At 45.5% G+C, this 21,924-nt stretch overlaps 1 protein-coding gene across 3 annotated transcripts in view; it reads left to right on the plus strand.

Moving 5' to 3' along the window:
* PLA2G4A (phospholipase A2 group IVA) overlaps window positions 1–21,924 on the plus strand; it is a 772,031-nt gene that overhangs the window by 624,661 nt on the left and 125,446 nt on the right. For all 3 annotated transcript variants that reach the window (XM_063940241.1, XM_063940242.1, XM_063940243.1), the window contains 2 exons: window positions 11,808–11,879; window positions 15,827–16,069. In XM_063940241.1, the coding sequence (XP_063796311.1) occupies window positions 11,808–11,879; window positions 15,827–16,069 (315 nt within the window). The remainder of the gene's footprint in view (window positions 1–11,807; window positions 11,880–15,826; window positions 16,070–21,924) is intronic.

Genomic DNA, 21,924 nt, shown 5'->3' on the forward strand with positions numbered 1-21,924 from the left:
TTCCTCATACTCCAGTCCCTCTAGCCCTTTAATCAATTTAGTAGCACGCCTTTGAGTCCTTTCGAGTTCACAGATATTTTTTTTATAATGTGGTGCCCAAAATTGAACACAATATTCCAGGTGCGGACGTACCAATAATTTGTACAGCGGCAGGATTACACTCTTGTCCCTTGTCTCAATTCCCCGTTTAATGCACGCTAGCACCTTGCTTGCCTTCTTTGCTGCACTTTGACATTGTGTACGGTTGTTTAGCCTATTATCAATCAGTACCCCCAAATCTTTTTCCAATACTGTTACCCCTAGATTTTCCCCATTTAATATGTAGGTTGCAAGTTTGTTTTTGGTCCCAAAGTGCATAACTTTGCATTTCTCTATATTGAATCCCATTTTCCATTTAGACGCCCAGATTTCAAGTTTAGATAAGTCGTTCTGTAGAGACTCCACATCTATTTCCGAATTAATTACCTTACACAATTTAGTATCATCTGCAAAGAGTGACACTGTGCTTTCCAGGCCAATTTCCAGGTCATTGATAAATATGTTGAACAGTAGTGGCCCAAGTACGGACCCTTGTGGTATTCCGCTGACTACTGGTGCCCAGCTGGAGGATATCCCATTGACAACTACTCTCTGTACCCTGTTATCCAGCCAATTACTTATCCATGTACAAATAGTTTTTCCTTAGGCCAAGCTCCTTTAATTTGATGTACTAGTACTCCTAGTACTAGTGCTGAAGCTGCTGCTGCCACTAATCATGACATTGACAATGCAATTCCATCAATGTCGTCTGCTAAGGCCAATGCCCAATGTCATAGAGGGCATGTAAAATCCAAGAGGCAAAAATTAATAATCAGAAAAAAAAGAAATTATCTGATGAGAAACATAAAATTGGCAATATGTCATTCACGACACGAAGTGGCAAGGAAGGGCTAAGGCCTTGTTCATGACTGGTGGCTCAGTTTCTCATGAGGATGGAAGCCGTCCTCCCTCTCGAAAAACTAAAAGAATTAAGCTTGTTAAAGCACAGGAGAAAACAACTGTGCATTCAGAGATATCACAAATCCCCAAGGAGAGTTCAAGTGTGTCCATGGTTGCGATGTCTAGGACTGACCTTCCCAAGACAGTATGGAAAGAGGAGGAGGCTCCTACCACTATTTGCACGCCCCCTGCAGAGGGGAGGAACACCGCCAGTCCAGTTGCTGATATTGAGATGGAGGATGTCACTGTAGACATGGTTTGTTTGAACAAGGCACCAGTGGAGACAGTTGTTGTCCATGGGATGAGAAAGCCCATTGTCATGCCAGGGCAAAATACCAAAAAAAGACACCTCTTCGGTGTGGAATTATTTCTCCACAAATCTGGACAACACGTGTCAAACCGTGTGTTGCCTTTGTCAATTTGTAATAAGTAGGGGTAAGGATATTAACCACCTAGGAACATCCTCTCTTATACGTCACCTGCAGCGCATTCATCAGAAGTCATTGTCAAGTTCAGAAACTTTGGGTAAGAGCGTAAGCAGTCCACTGACACCTAAACCCCTTTTCCTGTTTTACCCAAGCTCCTGCAAGTCACACCACCAACTCCCTCAATATCAATTTCCTCCTCAGTCAGGAATATAAGTAGTCCTACAGGCCATGTCACTGGCATGACTGACGAGTCCCCTCCTAACAGGGGTTCCCCCGGAGGATCCTTGAGTGGTACATCTACTGCTGTTGCCGCTGCTGTTGTTGCTGCTGGAAGTCGATCGTCATCCCAGAGGTGAAGTCGGAAGGACTAAGCAATTGAATGTTCAAGAGTCCTTTGCGAGGAAGATGAAATATGACACCAGTCACTCTGTTGCAAAGCGGATTACTGAGGCCATAAAAACTATGCTGGTGTTAGATGTGCGTCCGGTATCCGCCATTAGTGCAGTTGGATTTAGACAGTTGATGCACGTACTGTGTCCCCGGTACCAAATCGATCCTAGGTTTAAAGCTTACGTTGTATCTCTCTTTCTGGCAGACACAAGTCTGCAGAGATGCAAAGACCTGCTGGTGAGAAAATTGTCAACTCAAGTGGACCGTGAGCCGTCAACAGCTCCTCCTTCAGTTTCTCCCGCAACTGGTGCTGCGCGGAAAAGGATAAAATTTCCTAGCCTACTCGCTGGCGGAGATTCAGGACAATCAGTAGCAAGTGTTGACATCTGGTCTGGACTGAAGGACCTGCCAACAGTTACTGACATGTCTACTGTCACTGCATATGATGCTGTGTCCATTAAAAGACTGGTGGAGGATTATATCGATGACAGCATCCAAGTAGGCATGTCAGACAGTCCATATGTATACTGGCAGGAAAAAGAGGCAATTTGGAGGCCTTGCACAAACTGGATTTAGTTTATCTATGTTGCCCCCCCCCCCTCCTGTGTGTACTCCGAAAGAGTGTTTAGTGCAGCCGGCAACCTTGACAGCGACCAGCGTCCTGTCCGAGGTTACTTCCACAAAATGTGAAGAAGATGATGTTCATCAAAATGAATTAGAAATTCCTCCAGGAAGACCTTTACCAGCAATTACCTCCAGAAAGTACACGGGGACCTGTGATGGTGGATTCCAGTGGGGACGAATTAATACTCTGTGAGGATGATACTCTGTGAGGAATCGGATGAGGATGTACACAGTGAAAGGGGGGAGGAATTTGAGAATGAGGACGACATCTTGCCTCTGTAGATCCAATTTGTGCAAGGAGAAATTAATTGCTTCTTTTTTGGTGGGGGGATTAATTGCTTCTTTTTTTGTGGGGGCCCAAACAAATCAATCATTTCAGCCACAGTCATGTGGCAGACCCTGTCGCTGAAATGATTGGTTTGTTAAAGTGTGCATGTCCTGTTTATCCAAAATAAGGGTGCGTGGGAGGGCCCAAGGACAGTTCCATCTTGCGCCTCTTTTTTTCTTTGCATTATGTGCTTTGTGGGGCCTAGTTTTTAAAACCGACATCCTGTCTGCCACTACAGTGCAACTCCTAGATGGGCCAGGTATTTGTGCCACCCACTTGTGTCGCTTAGCTTAGTCATCGAGCTACCTCGGAGCAACCTTTTGGCCTAAAAACAATATTGTGAGGTGTTCAGAATAGACTGGAAATGAGTGGAAATGAATGTTATTGAGGTTAATAATACCGTAGGATCAAGATTACCACCAGATTCCGTGATTTTCGCTGTTTTTATGTTTTTTTTTTTTAAATCATCCAGATCCAAAACCCGAAAAGGGTGGTTTTGTCAAAATCAATCCAGATCCCAAACCAAAACACAAAACCCGAAAAGTGTCCACTGCACATCTCTACTTTTTTATGGTATTGTATATTTAAAAAATAGTAATGTTGCTTGTACATTGTACTAAATGCTAATATAAGCTGATGATTAATATGACGCATCTATTCCTTATTCCACATCAGCCACAGATTGTTTTAGTTTTTGGTGTCAACAGTGACATTTCCTTGTTATGTGTGCTAAATGTAGCTCACAGAAGCATACATTTCAAGCAGTAACTTACATGTAAGCCACATTCTTTTTGGTATTTGTTTATGGTTGACATTTGCTCTATAAGAACTTTGTATTTCTCTTACGTCCTAGAGGATGCTGGGGACTCCGTAAGGACCATGGGGATAGACGGGCTCCGCAGGAGACATGGGCACAAAAAAGAACTTTAGATATGGGTGTGCACTGGCTCCTCCCTCTATGCCCCTCCTCCAGACCTCAGTTTGATACTGTGCCCAGAGGAGACTGGGTGCATTACAGGGAGCTCTCCTGAGTTTCCTGAAAAGAAATAATTTTTGTTAGGTTTTTTTATTTTCAGGGAGCCTGCTGGCAACAGGCTCCCTGCAGCGAGGGACTGAGGAGAGAGAAGCAGACCTACTTAACTGCTAGGCTCTGCTTCTTAGGCTACTGGACACCATTAGCTCCAGAGGGAGTTGGAACGCAGGTCTCTCCTAGCTGTTCGTCCCGGAGCCGCGTCGCCGTCCTCCTCACAGAGCCGGAAGATAGAAGCCGGGTGAGTATAAGAAGAAAGAAGACTTCAGAGGCGGCAGAAGACTTCAGATCTTCATAGAGGTAACGGGCAGCGGTAACGCTGCGCGCCAGTGCTGCCACACAGCACACACGCGGCAGGCACTGTAAGGGTGCAGGGTGCAGGGGGGCAGGGCGCCCCCAGGGCGGGCAGCATTTTTAACCTCTGTTCTGGCAATAAGGCACATATATGGGTTAGGCACTGTATATTATGACATCCCCCGCCAGTTTTAAAAGAAATCGAGCGGGACCGAAGCCCGCCGCTGAGGGGGCGGAGCTTGACCCTCAGCACTCACCAGCGCCATTTTCTCCACAGCACACCGCTGAGAAGCTGGCTCCGCGGACTCTCCCCTGGTGAATACGGTGACAGAGGGTTTGAAAGGGGGGGGGGGCACATAATTTGGCGCAGTGTTATATATAAGAATAAAAAGCGCTATCTGGGTAATTTTTTTCCCTGGGTTATTGGCGCTGGGTGTGTGCTGGCATACTCTCTCTCTGTCTCTCCAAAGGGCCTTGTGGGGGAACTGTCTCCAGATAGAGAATTCCCTGAGTGTGTGGTGTGTCGGTACGCGTGTGTAGGCATGTCTGAAGCGGAAGGCTCTTCTAGGGAGGAGGTGGAGCAAATGATTTTGGTGTCTCCGTCGGCAACGCCGACACCTGACTGGTTGGATATGTGGAATGTTTTAAATGCAAATGTGAATTTATTGCACAAAAGGTTAGACAAAGCTGAGTCCAGAGAATGTACAGGGAGTTTAGCCCTGCCTTTCACTATGTCACAAGGACCTTCTGGCTCTCAAAAGCGCCCACTATCCCAAATAGTGGACACTGATACCGACACGGATTCTGACTCCGGTGTCGACTACGATGATGCAAAGTTGCAGCCAAAATTGGCTAAAAGTATTCATTATATGATTATTGCTATAAAAGAGGTGTTACATATCACGGATGAACCCGCTGTCCCTGACACGAGGGTCCACATGTTTAAAGAAAAGAAACCTGAGGTAACCTTTCCTCCATCTCATGAGCTGAACGAATTGTTTGACAAGGCTTGGGAATCTCCAGATAAAAAACTGCAGATTCCCAAAAGGATTCTTATGGCGTATCCTTTCCCGGCTAAGGACAGGATACGGTGGGAATCCTCCCCAAGGGTGGACAAAGCGTTGACACGCTTATCCAAAAAGGTAGCGCTGCCATCTCAAGATACGGCAACCCTCAAGGATCCTGCTGATCGCAGGCAGGAGACTACCTTGAAGTCTATTTACACACATACTGGTACTTTACTGAGACCGGCAATAGCGTCGGCTTGGGTTTGTAGCGCTGTAGCAGCATGGACAGATATCGTACAAGGGTGAGGAATTGTCTCACGTACCTAGTGTCCACGGCTACGGCAGGTAAATCAACCTTTTTGCCTTATGTTTCCTCACAGCCTAAGAAAACGCCACACTATCAGATGCAGTCCTTTCGGACGCATAAAACCAAGAGACTGTACGGATCTTTCTTCCTTGCCAGAGGTAAGGGCAAGGGGAAAAAGCTGCCAGCCACAGCTAGTTCCCAGGAACAGAAGTCCTCCCCGGCCTCTACAAAATCCACCGCATGACGCTGGGGCTCCGCTGAGGGAGTCCGCCCCAGTGGGGTCACGTCTTCGACTTTTCAGCCACGTCTGGGTTCAATCACAGGTGGATCCCTGGGCAATAGAAATTGTTTCCCAGGGTTACAAGCTGGAATTCGAAGAGGTGCCTCCTCGCCGATTTTTCAAATCGGCCCTACCGGCTTCTCCCCCAGAGAGGGAGATAGTGTTAAAAGCTATTCAAAAATTGTGTCTTCAACAAGTGGTGGTCAAAGTCCCCCTGCTGCAGCAGGGGATTGGGTATTACTCAACCCTGTTTGTAGTCCCGAAACCGGACAGTTCGGTCAGGCCCATTTTGAATTAAAAATCCTTAAACCTATACTTAAAAAGGTTCAAGTTCAAGATGGAGTCGCTCAGAGCGGTCATCGCCAGCCTGTAAGGGGGGGATTAGATGGTGTCCCTGGACATAAAGGATGCATACCTTCATGTCCCCATATATCCGCCTCATCAGGCATTCCTGAGGTTTGCTGTACAGGATTGTCATTACCAATTTCAGACGTTGCCGTTTGGGCTTTCCACGGCCCCGAGGATTTTCACCAAGGTAATGGCGGAAATGATGGTGCTCCTGCGCAAGCAGGGTGTCACAATTATCCCGTACTTGGACGATCTCCTGATAAAAGCGAGATCGAGAGAACAGCGTATCACTCTCCCTGAGGCTGTTGCAACAGCACGGTTGGATTCTCAATATCCTGAAATCACAGTTGATTCCAACGACTCGTTTGACCTTCTTAGGCATGATTCTGGATACGAACCAGAAAATAGTTTATCTTCCGATGGAAAAGGCCCAGGAACTCATGTCTTTGGTCAAGGACCTATTGAAGCCAACACGGGTGTCGGTGCATCACTGCACTCGAGTTCTGGGACAGATGGTGGCGACTTACAAGGCCATTCCATTCGGCAGGTTCCATGCGAGAACTTTTCAATGGGACCTTCTGGACAAATGGTCCGGTTCACATCTACAGATTCATCAGATGATCACCCTGTCCCCCAGGGCCAGGGTATCTCTCCTGTGGTGGCTGCAGAGTGCTCACCTTCTGGAGGGTCGCAGGTTCGGCATTCAGGACTGGGTTCTGGTAACCACGGACGCGAGCCTCCGAGGTTGGGGGGCAGTGACACAGGGAAGAAACTTCCAGGGTCTCTGGTCAAGCCAGGAGGCTTGTCTTCACAGCAACATACTGGAGTTGAGGGCCATATACAACGCCCTTCGACAAGCGGAAAATTTGCTTCGCGACCTACCGGTTCTGATCCAGTCAGACAACATCACCGCAGTGGCGCATGTAAACCGCCAAGGCGGAACAAAGAGCAGCGTGGCAGTGGCGGAAGCCACCAGGATTCTTTGCTGGGCGGAAAATCATGTAAGCGCCCTGACAGCAGTCTTCATTCCGGGAGTGGACAACTGAGAAGCGGACTTCCTCAGCAGGCACGATCTACATCCAGGAGAGTGGGGACTTCATCAGGAAGTCTTCGCAGAGATTGCACATCGGGGGGGACTGCCTCAGATAGACATGATGGCGTCACACCTCAACAAGAAACTACCGAAGTATTGCACCAGGTCAAGGGACCCTCAGGCAGTGGCGGTGGACGCCCTGGTGACACCATGGGTGTTTCAGTCAGTCTATGTGTTCCCTCCTCTTCCGCTCATCTCAAAGATATTGAGAATCGTAAAACGAAGAGGAGTGCAGACAATTCTTATTGTTCCAGATTGGCCGTGAAGGGCCTGGTATCCGGATCTGTAGGAAATGCTCATAGAAGATCCGTGGCCTCTTCCTCTCAGAGAGGACCTGTTACAACAGGGGCCCTGTCTGTTCCAAGACTTACCGCGGCTGCGTTTGACGGCATGGCGGTTGAACGCCGGATCCTAGCGGATAAGGCCATTCCGGATGAGGTCATTCCTACTTTGATAAAGGCTAGGAAAGACGTGACAGCAAAACATTATCACCGTATATGGAGAAAGTACGTATCTTGGTGTGAGTCCAGGAATGCTCCTCCGGAAGAATTCCATTTGGGCCGTTTCCTTCACTTCCTACAAACTGGAGTGAATTTGGGCCTAAAATTAGGCTCCATTAAGGTTCAGATTTCGGCCCTATCCATTTTCTTTCAGAAGGAATTGGCTTCTCTCCCAGAAGTCCAGACTTTTGTGAAGGGAGTGCTACATATCCAGCCTCCTTTTGTACCTCCAGTGGCACCCTGGGACCTTAACGTGGTGTTGCGGTTCCTTAAATCTCACTGGTTTGAACCACTTAAAACGGTGGAATTAAAATATCTCACTTGGAAAGTGGTCATGTTGTTAGCCTTGGCATCGGCTAGGCGAGTGTCGGAGTTGGCTGCTTTATCTCACAAAAGCCCCTATCTGATTTTCCATGTGGATAGAGCAGAGTTGCGGACTCGTCCTCAATTTTTGCCCAAGGTGGTTTCTTCTTTTCATATGAACCAACCTATTGTGGTACCTGTGGCTACACGGGACTTGGAGGATTCCGAGTCCCTTGATGTGGTCAGGGCATTGAAAATTTATGTGGCCAGAACGGCCCGGGTTAGGAAATCAGAGCTGTTCGTCCTGTATGCAGCCGACAAGGTTGGCGCTCCTGCTTCGAAGCAGACTATTGCTCGCTGGATCTGTAACACGATTCAGCAGGCTCCCGTCCCAGTGCGGACTACATCTGCAAGACTTGTATATAGTTTTTGCGTACTTAAGGGTTATGTTACAGTTTTGATCAGTCTAGGGCTGATGCTGTTTGGTTTCATGCTGTTAACTGGTTCATGTATTCCATGTTATACGGTGTGGATGGTGTGGGCTGGTATGAATCTTGCCCTTAGATTAACAAAAATCCTTTCCTCGTACTGTCCGTCTCCTCTAGGCACAGTTTCTCTAACTGAGGTTTGGGGGAGGGGCATAGAGGGAGGAGCCAGTGCACACCCATATCTAAAGTTCTTTTTAGTGCCCATGTCTCCTGCGGAGCCCGTCTATCCCCATGGTCCTTACGGAGTCCCCAGCATCCTCTACGGACTAGGAGAAAAAGATTTACCGGTAGGTTTAAAATCTTATTTTTTCTTATCACAAGAGTTTCTTGCTTATGGAGTCCTGTAGTACTGTGAATAGTGTAAATTTTCTACAGTATCTTTGACTTTATGTTTTCCGACAGTGCATACTGTATTTCTACTGGTTTTACTACAGAAGATGCTGGAAATTTAATATTTTTCTGATTGCTGTACACTGAAACACAATAAAACTCATTCAGAGTTGGACGTAAATGCAAGTTATGGTTTTTTGTTTTTTTTTGGTCACAGCTTGCTCTTTTGTTTAAATATGAATGCACGTCTTTCACGACTTGTGTCATGTCCTTGAAAGCGGCACTTGTGGCCAAGATGGCCTGTGAAAGAGCGCAAATGCATCTGTCTGGATGTTAATTTAAGCTGCTGATCTAGCGAGTGCATCTAAGACACATCCATTACTGAAAATAAATATACAGTACACTGCTGTGATTTAAAAGCAGGAATGCAGTGTACTGAATACTCATTTTTTTTAAAATAATGTATATGACAGTGACACTGTTTGGTAAGGGGAAGGCTGCCAATGTGTTTATTACTGCAGAATTTAAAAAAAAATTACATTTTATACTTGCCTCTTATTTAATTAGCATTTCACAACATACTTACCTACTTTTACATTGTGCTCTCTGGGAGAAACCCTGGGAGGACAAGCCGGTGGGCTGTGATGGGGTTGGGGCCGAAACACATCAGGCCTGGCCCAGTCGTGGCAAAGTGCCACAAATCATGCATATTTGACTGGGGAGGGGCCTAAATGATGCAATTAACAGGAAGAGGGCAGAATGCGGGAGGAATGCCTGCTCTTCCAGGGATACGAGGGACTACCCCAAAAATAGGAGTTCCCGGAGGACTCGGAAGAGTAGGCAAGTATGTGTTACATGCGCCAGTGAAATTATTATTTGCATTCTATGGCATTTACTGTAATGAGTATGCATGTAATGAGTATGCAATTGTCAGCATCTTTTGTACTCACAGGGAAGCCAAACTTCCTACCATATTCCTGGAGCATCTGCTCAGGTTACTTGCATTAGAAGATAGAATCATTTACTACCTATTTGTTTGTTACATTTCACGTCTGCAACCAACTTAGAAGGTTGAAAATGCGACTTTTAGTTTGGGCTGCATTTTGAGATTTTATTTGTGCGATAGCTTGATGGTGGTAAGAGAATAAATGTGGTGGTGCGGGTACAAGTCAGAGTTACTGTGGTGGGAGAATTCTTCCTTCAGCAGAAGTTATTTACTAAACCATGCACCGGCAGTGACTTTATTTCTGTTAAAAATAATCAGTTAGGATTTTATTAAAGATTGGTTAAAACTCATGTAAATATCCTAATGTAATACCCCATTACAAGGAACTAAGGCCCTCATTCCGAGTTGATCGCACCAAGCAACTTTTTGCTGCTGGTGCGATCAACTAATCTCCGCCTATGGGGAAGTGTATTTTAGCATAGCAGGGCTACGATCGCTTTTGCAGCCCTGCTATGCTAAAAAAGTTTCTGCAAAACAAGACCAGCCCTGGACATACCCTGTCAGATATCCGCCCTCCGTTCGCCTGGACACGCCTGCGTTTTTCTTACCACTCCCCAAAAACGGCCTCCAACGGTCAGTTGACGCCCCGGAACGCCTTCCTGCAGTCAATCTTATTGCGGTCGCCGCTGCGACTGCTTTCTCCGCTGTCAGTGTCGTTGCCCGGCGACGCCGCGTGCGTGCAATGCGCACGCCGCGCATGCACATTCCAGACCCAATCGCACCGCTGTGAGGAAGTGCAACGTGCGATCGGGTCGGAATGAGGGCCTAAGAGAGCTAAGCCAAGAACTCTAAATGGGGGCACTTTCCTGAGGCCTTGCGCTGAACGGGAGGACAGTTACCCGCAGCTGAGGTTATATAGGCAGGACAGTTGCCCACAGCTGAGAGCCAGTACTCCTGGAAGGAGCAGCCAAAAAGTAGGCAACTATGGTTTGAATTCTCTCAACTACTTGTGCCAACCGTTTCCTGCCATTTTTCAGCATGTGGAAGCATGCAGCTGAATATAGTTTGTTCCCACACACTGCCAGATTATTATTCCAATTGTTCTGATTTATGGCCACTGTAGAACTATGGGGCAGATGTATTAACCTGAAGAAGGCATAAGGAAGTGATAAACCAGTGATATGTGCAAGGTGATCAAGGCACCAGCCAATCCGCTCCAGTATGTAAATTAACAGTTAGGATCTGATTGGCTGGTGCCTTTATCACCTTGCAGATATCACTGGTTTATCAATTCCTTATGCCTTCTCCATGTTAATACATCTGCCCCACTATTATTTATCAGAACAATACACAGATCCTGACAGTGACTGCGACCATTCTCCCCCATCCTTTCTCCCATTTGATTCTTTTCCTTTTTCTTTTCCCCCTTTATTCTCATACCTGTAATTTTACAAAGATTGTCATGTGAGGCATGTCTTCAAGATTGATTGCTGCAGATTATTATTTAGTAACTGTTTCAAAACAATGTTATTTTTTTTTTATGATTGTAATTGTTGCCTTGTTGTTTTACATATGTATTATACACACTCATTCTCTCCTTTCTCCGTATTTTTCTTTCTCTACCTCTCTGGTGCCTCCCCATTTATATTTCTGTTGGAAAACTTAAAAGATATTAAAAAGAAAAATTTACAAATGTATTTACCATGATTGTATGATTAATTTTAGTGTTATGTGAATGGATTGTCTATTCCAAACATTTTATCTATAAATGTTACTGTACAGTACAGTAAGGGAAAAACCGCTTTGTAGCCTACCTTACTGAAATATCACAGATGTTCAGAGCTATAGTCTTATATCATGTACTTGAAATAAACATCAGATTGTACAGTACATTAGAAATGTTAGTGGTTACGTTTTGGCATACCTGGAAGCATGGCTACTAATCATGTGATTTTGTCAGAAAAAAAAAGAAAAGCGAATGTTATTTGATTTATAAAGAAAGTACTACTTCTAATAATGGTGTGTGTTACCTTTTAGAAGACTGACATGTACTGTATATCAGGTGCTACTTATGGTATCTCAATATACAGAATTAGTTTTAAAGAACAAAAATGTATGTTTCTTTTCTCTTAGAAAACATTAAACCGAAGCACATAACGGCCACGGACAATTCAGACAGTGAAGATGAACAGCAGGAACCCAAAGGTAAAAATCTGATTCTTTTGAGTGTGGATTTCTAAAGATTTTTCCACTGTTTTCTTCCTTTCGTGTAGGTTTCTCAATTTTATAACTTTTATCTTATTTAAATTGTGGTACCGACATTTTCGTTGCTTTCTGGTTCTTCTCGGATTTTGACATGTTTAATTTACTAATAACATGTCTTTTATTGTACCTTATCTACATCTACCATTGGTTCTAATAGGCAGGTTTTAGATTCTGTAAGATGGGTCACATAACAGAAGTGCAATGGTTGGGGAGAGAGGTACACAGACCGTAGTAACACACCTCAAAATTTCTCATACGGCACTAATCAAATACAACATAGCCCATTTGGATGCTCCATCTGGTGTTCGCCGTAGATCCGTCTGTAGTGTAGCATCTGTATGAAAAGCACATACAGTACACCTTCTTTCAGATATTTAGTCTATGCATGCATAACCCCTCTGATGCTCATTGTACAAATGCAGAGATACCTTAGGTGTCAAATATACAAATACAGATCCCCCTGCTGATCTGTATTATACAAGTACACATTTCTAGTGTGAAATTGTACAGAACTTAGCATTAGCTATACAATGTAGCTCCCCCTCTGATATTGGTATACAAATGTACAATATACTGTAGAAATGTAGAGCCCTCTCTGATATCCAGTATAAAATTGCTGGTATCACTCTGATCACCAATTTAGAATTTTAGAACCTCCCTCTAGTACTGTATATACAGTAAATGCACAGCTCCATCACTTGTCCGTTAGGCAACTGCGGAAACCCCATGGCCCATATGTAATAGTGTCAGATATGCTGGTCCTGGCCCGATTCCAACATAATAGCTGCTAGATTTAAAGTACCAATTAAATTTAGGGCAAAACCAGTTTGTAGAACTAATTGCTGCTGTTAAATCTAGCGGCTATCTCATCAGAATTGTGCCGAGACCAGCAAATCGGACCCTATCAGATTTAGGCCCATGTAATGTTTATTCTAAAACTACAAGCTTTGCTGATTTCCAGTATGCCAATGTAGACCTCGTTGACGTCTGATATGAAAAAGCTGAGTCCCCTTTTCTGTCCAATATAAAATGTTGAGCCCATTCTAATCAGTAGTATACAAATCATTATTTATTAAATGTAGAGCACCATCAGCTCTCCTGTATAAAAGATAGATGCTGTGGTCAGTATAAAAATGTTTTCCCCCCCCTCCCCCCTTTGATATCCAATATGCAAAAGCATTGTCTCGTCTGATGACCAGTATAAAGTGTTTACTTTCTGCATGTGCACTAATGGAGAGGCCAAAATTTCATCTGCATTATAAAATACAAAGCCCCATATTATATACAGTATTATTGACGGCATCTTGACCACATCCTGTATAACAATGCAAAGCCTCATGTGATGTCCGGTATACGAGTGCTGAACCTACCTCTACTGTGCAGTATACAAATGCAGAAGCACATGTGATGTTCTATATAGAAATATATAGTCCCTTTTTTGTCTAATTTATAGAGAAAAAGCCACATACACAGCCACCCTTCTCCACCCAGCCAGCACTCCCAGCAACTGGAGCCAACAGCTCTTCTCCCATGGTCCCCTCTCCTTGTGATTGCTCAGTAGAGATTCCCCCAAACACAGTTGCAGCACCACCCACACCTATTGTTGCTAGACTATCACTCCATACATGGGACATTCTCTGCGGAGGCCTGGAAAGGTTCAGTACATAAATGGTCCGGTGGGCTGAATAGCTGTGTTTTAGTGCATTGGTGTAAGAAGCAAAGATTTCATTTACAAGTGAATGTCTACTATTCACAGGCTGTTAGATGTTCTTCTATCAATGTTTATTGATATAAGCTTCTTAAAATTGTGTACATGGTCCCCTAATGTATATAGGCAAGTCATAACATACTCTTTGGGGACAATCAAATTACCTGCAAGTACATGCTGTGTGCCGCACTTACATACTGCCAGACAAGAGTCCACAAGTGAGGGGTGAGATTGGGCCTTGAGGGAGGTAAAGTGCAGTGCCATTGCCAGCATTTGAATGCTGCTGCAACGGCAACTCACCCCCTTTGAGGGTAATTGGATTGACACCTTTGTTTAGTTGCATTACTTTGTGTTTAGCAAAATATAGAATAAAAACAATAGATTTCCCCCAAGAAATATTGAACAAAAATATAGGCAAATTAAATGTTATAATACACATCCTAAGTACTCAAATACGTGAATAATACCCCAATGTTTAATTATATCCAAACCTTCAGTTGCATTTTTTGGTTTCCACTTACTCTAGTCCTTTATTCATAATAACATACAACCCTCTCAGAGTTTTTTTTTTTTTTACAGAATAGGGACTGTACCAAGGCTATAGTATCCAATGTAAGATTGTTAGCTCCACTGAGGCTGGGACCGATGTGATTAGCCAAATATTCTCTGTAAAGCACTGCAGAATACAGATGTGTCTGTCTACATCGTTGCTGCAGTCATGTTAAACATCTCTTCTAGTCATGCCTAGTCTTGAGCGCATTTACTAACACCAGGCATCTTTTTGTGCATTTTCTCACTGAAAATGTGTCTTATTCACAATGCAATGTAAATAAGTTACTCAAGCAGACACTACTGATTAAAATGATATGTGGCATGCCTATTTTCTATGTGCGATTGCAGCTGGATCTTCATACGAAATGCTACGTAACAGTGTCAGTGACTGTTTTCCTGGAAAACACTGTAACATAACAGTTCGTATGCAGATACAGCTGAAAGCGTACACAGAATATAGGCTTCCCGCATATCATTTTAATCAGCAGTGTCTGCTTGTGTGACTTACTGTATTCATAAAGTATATCCAATAAAAAAAATTCACTAACTTATGCAGCTAACGGATATGAGCACCCCAGGCAAACCGACTCCTTTGTTTCTCTTCTTTTGTTGTTGGTATTCATGCAGTGTCCTGTTTAAAAACTTACTGGATGCCCTCATATGAAGTCTAGCATATAAATGTAGAACCCCCCCCCCCCTCCCCGAGGTCCATTATACAATGTGGAGTACATCTCTGTTGTCTAGTATACACATGGAGAGCCTTGATGCCAAGATGCCTGTTTGATATCCAGTATACAGACTCCAAGCCTACTCAAATGTCCTTTTGTACAAATGCAGATTTCCATGTTACAGTGTGTCCAGTATACACATGCGGAGCTCCTGCCTGGTGACCAAAATACAAGTACCCCTCTGAAATGGTGCACTGTGACTCATGGGTGGTCTTCAGTATGCCGACTGACGGGATCCCGGCGCACAGTATACCGGCGCCGGAATGCCGACAGCCGGCATACCGACACTTATTCTCCCTCGTGGGGGTCCACGACCCCCCTGGAGGGAGAATAAAATAGCGTAGCTCATTTACGCTCGCTAGACTGTCGGTAAGCCGGCGGTCGGGCTCCCGGCGCCGGTATGCTGGTCGCCAGGAGCCCCGACCGCCGGCATACCATACTGAACCCGCGACTCACCCCTTCCCATTTCCCACTAAATGTAACTTTACTCCTTAGTGTTTTTGACAGCCATATTGTCAATGAATGAGCTGTGAAAGTCATCTTTGTTGAAGTTTAGAAAATCGATTGGCTACAGAAGTTCAGATCTGTAAAGCAGGTAGCATTTTAATAGGCTGCACTGTTTTTTTTTCAGTGAACTGTTCAGGGACTCTGGTGGGCAGGTAAGTTTCTTGTGGAAAATCTGCCTGCTTTCCTCAAAGAGTTCTAGTATGTCCCATCCCTGACCAGCATGGTGTTACATTTACACTGCTTTAGAGTGTGTTTGAAACGTAAAAACCTAGTTACTGTAAATCCTGACACTCGAGTGGTTTGATATCATAAGCATGTGCCCTCCCAATATATCAGCTGTGACTATCTGAATAACAGTTCTGTGTATTACTCCCAGTCTTTATCTCATTTAGGCAGTGAAAATACTGAAGCCGAAGAGGAATTTCAGAGAAACAATCAAGCCAGTTGGGTGCAGCGCATGTTGATGGCTTTGGTTAGTGACACCACCCTATTTAGCACACGTGAAGGAAGAGCTGGCAAAGTACATAACTTCATGCTAGGTTTAAACTTAAATGCATCATATCCTTTGTCACCTTTCGCAAATTTCAACACACAAGAGTCCGTGGATGAGGATGAGATGGATGCTGCCATTGCAGGTAACTCTATTATAATCTTGTTCTTTGCTTACGTTTTAGTCATCATGTTTCTTTGGACTTAAACTGAGGCCCAGTGTAAGGTTCTCTGTGCCCAAGGCTAAAATTCAGCCTATTGCCCCACTCCTACACCATCGCTTAATAAATAAATGAAATTAATAATATATGATACTGCCCAGTTTTGCTATTGTAGGGAGGAGGAAAGTACACAGGGATCGCATTGCTGGGTATGGCCTGTAATGCTATAGGATATAGTGGTGGAGGGTGCATGATCTTATGCTTATGGAGACGTTCCTGTGCTAGAACACAAAGGTGGGCTTTAAGCAAGCACATACAGACTTATACCCCTTTCACATCGCACAAATAACTCGGCATCAACCCGCTATATTGCCGGGTCGACACGGGTCAGTGTGCCATGTGAAAGGGGCCATGGAGAATTCCTGTGTCGCCTGACCCGGTAATTCATCCTGGGTTATAAGAAGGGCTATTCCCGGGTTGAATACCGGGTCAGTGGCAGTGTGAACGCATTCCCGGGTCAATGCGACCCGGGACCCGTTCACTACATAGGGAGAGGCGGCGTGGAGATGAGCTCATCTCCCAGCTCCGCCTACGCCCCCACTGCTGGCTCTGCCCCCCGCCAGTATTGCAACCCGACCCGACATATTGCCGGGTCGGGAAACCTGCTGTTAGGGTCCAATGTCGGATCCCACCCGGGAAGGACCCGTTTCCAATTCCCGGGTGGGATCCGGCATTGGAGATGTGAAAGGGGTATTAGTTTTGCACAAACATACAGAAACTGTTTTTAAAAAAGAAACATTTGTCACTATGTGGAAGGTGGAGAAGCACTCAAAGAGTAGTGGGGACATCAGCATATGTATAGTGTATACAGTATAATAATTCTAAGATTGAAAGGCTCTGTATATACCTTTCAATGAAATGCACTTTCATTGAAAAGCTTGTCTTTTATTAGTCCCCCAGCATTTGATACAATTAGAGGTAGTGAGAAGGATGAAATCACTCAAAGCCCAGTGATCGTGTATTCATATGGATGTATTTTTTTTATTCTGCCATGGTTGCTCTAGCAAATAATAAATATAAAGTTACATATTTTTAATAGTTAATAGTCTATATATTCTAATATAATATATATATATATATATATATATATATATATGTGTGAATAAAAGTAGAATATGTAGTCCCCTTATTCTTTTTATCAATGGCTAATTTTCTAGTTAGTTTGCACTGTTACTTTTCATTTAAGTGCATTATTGAAATATATGTTTATTTTGTAGGAGATATCTGTACCTGTAAAGAAAAAGGAGTATTGTTATATTGCTAGGATGTACAAAGTTTCATTCCTTTCTTAGATATAAATGTAATCTTTTCATGCCATTAGTTCCACTCCTTTAAAATAGACATTCATTTATGTCCAGGCCAACAAGCCTGCATACCAAGCCGAGATCAGGTTTCAGCAATAAACTTACCAGGATTTACTATTTTCATTTTCATGCTACAGTATTTCAGCTGTAACTGATAGTTACATGTACACTTTCCTCCCCATATTATGTGCTATCTCATATATATTTGTCCATATCTGTGACTCTATGACTCATTGCTAACGCTGGGCGTGGCTAGGAGCTCTGAGTTATAGAGTCACAGATCTGGATAGTAGACAGTGGCGGTACGCTCGGGTACCGAGTACCGTTAAGAATCTAGCCACCCGTACGCCGTACCCGCGGCCCGCCACTCACACACACCATAGCCACCGTTAGCGGCTATTACGGTAAAAGCCACCAATGTGCTCCTCCTCCCCTTCCGAGCCCGCTGCTGTGTCAGGGAAGGAGAGGAGAGCGCGGTCCCGTCCATCAGTGCTGCTCAGTCAGACTTTGGTCTCCGGCCGCGGCGTGTATCTTCTCAACTGAGCACCGGTTTGTTAGCCAATCAGAGCTTGTGAACCGCCAGCCAATCAGGAGCCGTGGCTGCCGGTCCGTGAGCTCTGATTGGCTAATGAACCAGTGCTCAGTTGAGAAAATACATGCCGCGGCCGGAGACCACCAGAGTCTGACAGAGCAGCACTGAGGGATGGGCCCGCGCTCCGCTCTCCTCTCCATCCCCCGATCTGACACAGCAGCAGCGGGAGGGGTGGTGTGGGTGGGGCATATGTATAACTGGCATTGTGGTGCATATCTTGCACTGGGGGCATATGTATATATGGCATTGTAGGGCATAAGTATATCTGCCATTGTGGGGCATATGTATATCTGGCATTGTGTGGCATATGTATAACTGGCACTGTGGGGCATATCTGGCACTGTGGGGCATATGTATAACTGGCACTGTGGGGCATATGTATATCTGGCATTGTAAGGGCATATCTGGCACTGTGGGGCATATGTTTATCTGGTTTTGTGGGGCATATGTATATCTAGCATTATGGGTCATATCTGGCATATGTATAACAGGCATTGTGGGGCATATCTGGCACTGTGGGGCATATGTGTTTCTGGCACGATAGACTGCGGAGGGTGCATGTCACGGCAGTGCTATGGGGAGACTACAACTCACGGCATGCCTTGCACGGCCAGGAAGGAAAATGGTGGTTGCTGTTTCTGGTGCTGGTGCAGAGTTGAGAATCTGTAGTATGCAGTGTGCGGGGACAATGAAGCTGGTGAGAGGCTAATGCCATATACTGTTATGAAGGATAAGTCCCCAGCGCGCACACTATGTATGTGATGTTATATAGGGGAAGGGGCTGTATAGTGATATATATATATATATATATGAGCAATAATCTCCCAACACACACGCTGTGTATGTGGTATTTACCAAACATTGTCTTTATACCTACATCATGTACACATAACATATTATTAACACACAAGGTCATTCATCGTGCCCTGCGTCCTCTCTTCACGCCGTCGCAAAGGCCTACACCCCCTTGACCATCGCACGCCCTTTGGCTGTAAAATATTTAACCACTAACAACATTATGCTTGAAGGTAATACTTCATATAATACAAATATTACATACCCAAAGGATGTGCATGGGGTAAGGGGGAGTAGCCCCTTGCGACGGTGTGAAGAGCGCCCGTAGGGCGTGGTGAATCACTTAGTAATTTCTCTGACGTCCTAGTGGATGCTGGGACTCCGTCAGGACCATGGGGAATAGCGGCTCCGCAGGAGACAGGGCACAACATTTAAAAGTTTGACCACTAGGTGGTGTGTACTGGCTCCTCCCCCTATGACCCTCCTCCAAGCCTCAGTTAGGTTTTTGTGCCCGTCCGAGCAGGGTGCAATCTAGGTGGCTCTCCTAAAGAGCTGCTTAGAAAAAGTTTGTTAGGTTTTTTATTTTCAGTGAGTCCTGCTGGCAACAGGCTCACTGCAACGAGGGACTTAGGGGAGAAGAAGTGAACTCACCTGCGTGCAGGATGGATTTGCTTCTTAGGCTACTGGACACTAGCTCCAGAGGGACGATCACAGGTACAGCCTGGATGGGTCACCGGAGCCGCGCCGCCGACCCCCTTGCAGATGCCGAATAGAGAAGAGGTCCAGAAACCGGCGGCAGAAGACGTCTCAGTCTTCATGAGGTAGCGCACAGCACTGCAGCTGTGCGCCATTGCTCTCCGCACACTTCACACCAGCGGTCACTGAGGGTGCAGGGCGCTGGGGGGGGCGCCCTGGGCAGCAATGTAATATACCTATTCTGGCTAAAATATATCACATATAGCCCCTGGGGCTATATGGATGTATTTAACCCCTGCCAGGTTCCAAAAAAACCGGGAGAAGAAGCCCGCCGAAAAGGGGGCGGGGCCTATTCTCCTCAGCACACAGCGCAATTTTCCTGCCCAGCTCCGCTGCGAGGAAGGCTCCCAGGACTCTCCCCTGCACTGCACTACAGAAACAGGGTAAAAACAGAGAGGGGGGGCACTTATTGGCGATATTTATAATATTTGAGCTGCTATAAAGGGAACACACTTATTAAGGTTGTCCCTATATATATTTATAGCGCTTTGGTGTGTGCTGGCAAACTCTCCCTCTGTCTCCCCAAAGGGCTAGTGGGGTCCTGTCTTCTATCAGAGCATTCCCTGTGTGTCTGCTGTGTGTCGGTACGTGTGTGTCGACATGTATGAGGACGATGTTGGCGTGGAGGCGGAGCAATTGCCTGTAATGGTGATGTCACCCCCTAGGGAGTCGACACCAGAATGGATGGCTTTGTTTATGGAATTACGGGATAGTGTCAGCACGCTACAAAAGTCGGTTGACGACATGAGACAGCCGGCAAACTAGTTAGTACCTGTCCAGGCGTCTCAGACACCGTCAGGGGCTGTAAAACGCCCTTTACCTCAGTCGGTCGACACAGACCCAGACACTGAATCCAGTGTCGACGGTGAAGAAACAAACGTATTTTCCAGTAGGGCCACACGTTATATGATCACGGCAATGAAGGAGGCTTTGCATATCTCTGATACTGCAAGTACCACAAAAAGGGGTATTATGTGGGGTGTGAAAAAACTACCGATAGTTTTTCCTGAATCAGAGGAACTGAATGAAGTGTGTGATGAAGCGTGGGTTACCCCAGATAGAAAACTGCTAATTTCAAAGAAGTTATTGGCATTATACCCTTTCCCGCCAGAGGTTAGGGCGCGCTGGGAAACACCTCCTAGGGTGGATAAGGCGCTCACACGCTTATCAAAGCAAGTGGCGTTACCGTCTCCTGATACGGCCGCCCTCAAGGATCCAGCTGATAGGAGGCTGGAGAATACATTAAAAAGTATATACACACATACGGGTGTTATACTGAGACCAGCAATCGCCTCAGCCTGGATGTGCAGTGCTGGCGTGGCTTGGTCGGAGTCACTGTCTGAAAATATTGATACCCTGGATAGGGACAGTATTTTACTGACTATAGAGCAGTTAAAGGATGCATTTCTTTATATGCGAGATGCACAGAGAGATATTTGCACTCTGGCATCAAGAGTAAGTGCGATGTCCATATCTGCCAGAAGAAGTTTATGGACGCGCCAGTGGTCAGGTGATGCGGATTCCAAACGACATATGGAAGTATTGCCGTTTAAGGGGAGGAATTATTTGGGGTCGGTCTATCGGATCTGGTGGCCACGGCAACGGCCGGAAAATCCACCTTTTTACCCCAGGTCACCTCCCAGCAGAAAAAGCCGCAGTCCTTTCGTTCCTATAAGAACAAACGAGCAAAAGGACATTCCTATTTGCCCCGAGGCAAAGGAAAGGGTAAGAGACTGCAACAAGCAGCTCCTTCCCAGGAGCAGAAGCCCTCCCCGGCTTCTACAAAGGTGTCAGCATTACGCTGGGACCTTACAAGCAGACTCAGGGGCGGTGGGGGGTCGCCTCAAACATTTCAGCGCACAGTGGGCTCACTCGCAGGTGGACCCCTGGATCCTGTAGGTAGTATCTCAGGGTTACAGGTTGGAATTCGAGAAGTCCCCTCCTCGCTGTTTCCTAAAGTCTGCTTTGCCAACGTCTCCCTCCGACAGGGCGACGGTATTGGAGGCCATTCACAAGCTGTATTCTCAGCAGGTGATAGTCAAGGTACCCCTCCTACAACAGGGACAGGGGTATTACTCCACGCTATTTGTGGTACCGAAGCCGGACGGCTCGGTAAGACCGATTCTAAATCTAAAATCTCTGAACCTGTACATACAAAAATTCAAGTTCAAGATGGAGTCACTCAGAGCAGTGATAGCGAATCTGGAAGAGATCCTTCTTCGAAGAGAAGGCGTCTTAATTATCCCTTACTTGGACGATCTCCTGATAAGGGCAAGATCCAGAGAACAGCTGGAGGTCGGAGTAGCACTAACCCAAGTAGTGCTCCAACAACA

Source organism: Pseudophryne corroboree, chromosome 9, assembly GCF_028390025.1.
Source record: "Pseudophryne corroboree isolate aPseCor3 chromosome 9, aPseCor3.hap2, whole genome shotgun sequence".
Lineage (NCBI taxonomy): Eukaryota > Metazoa > Chordata > Amphibia > Anura > Myobatrachidae > Pseudophryne > Pseudophryne corroboree.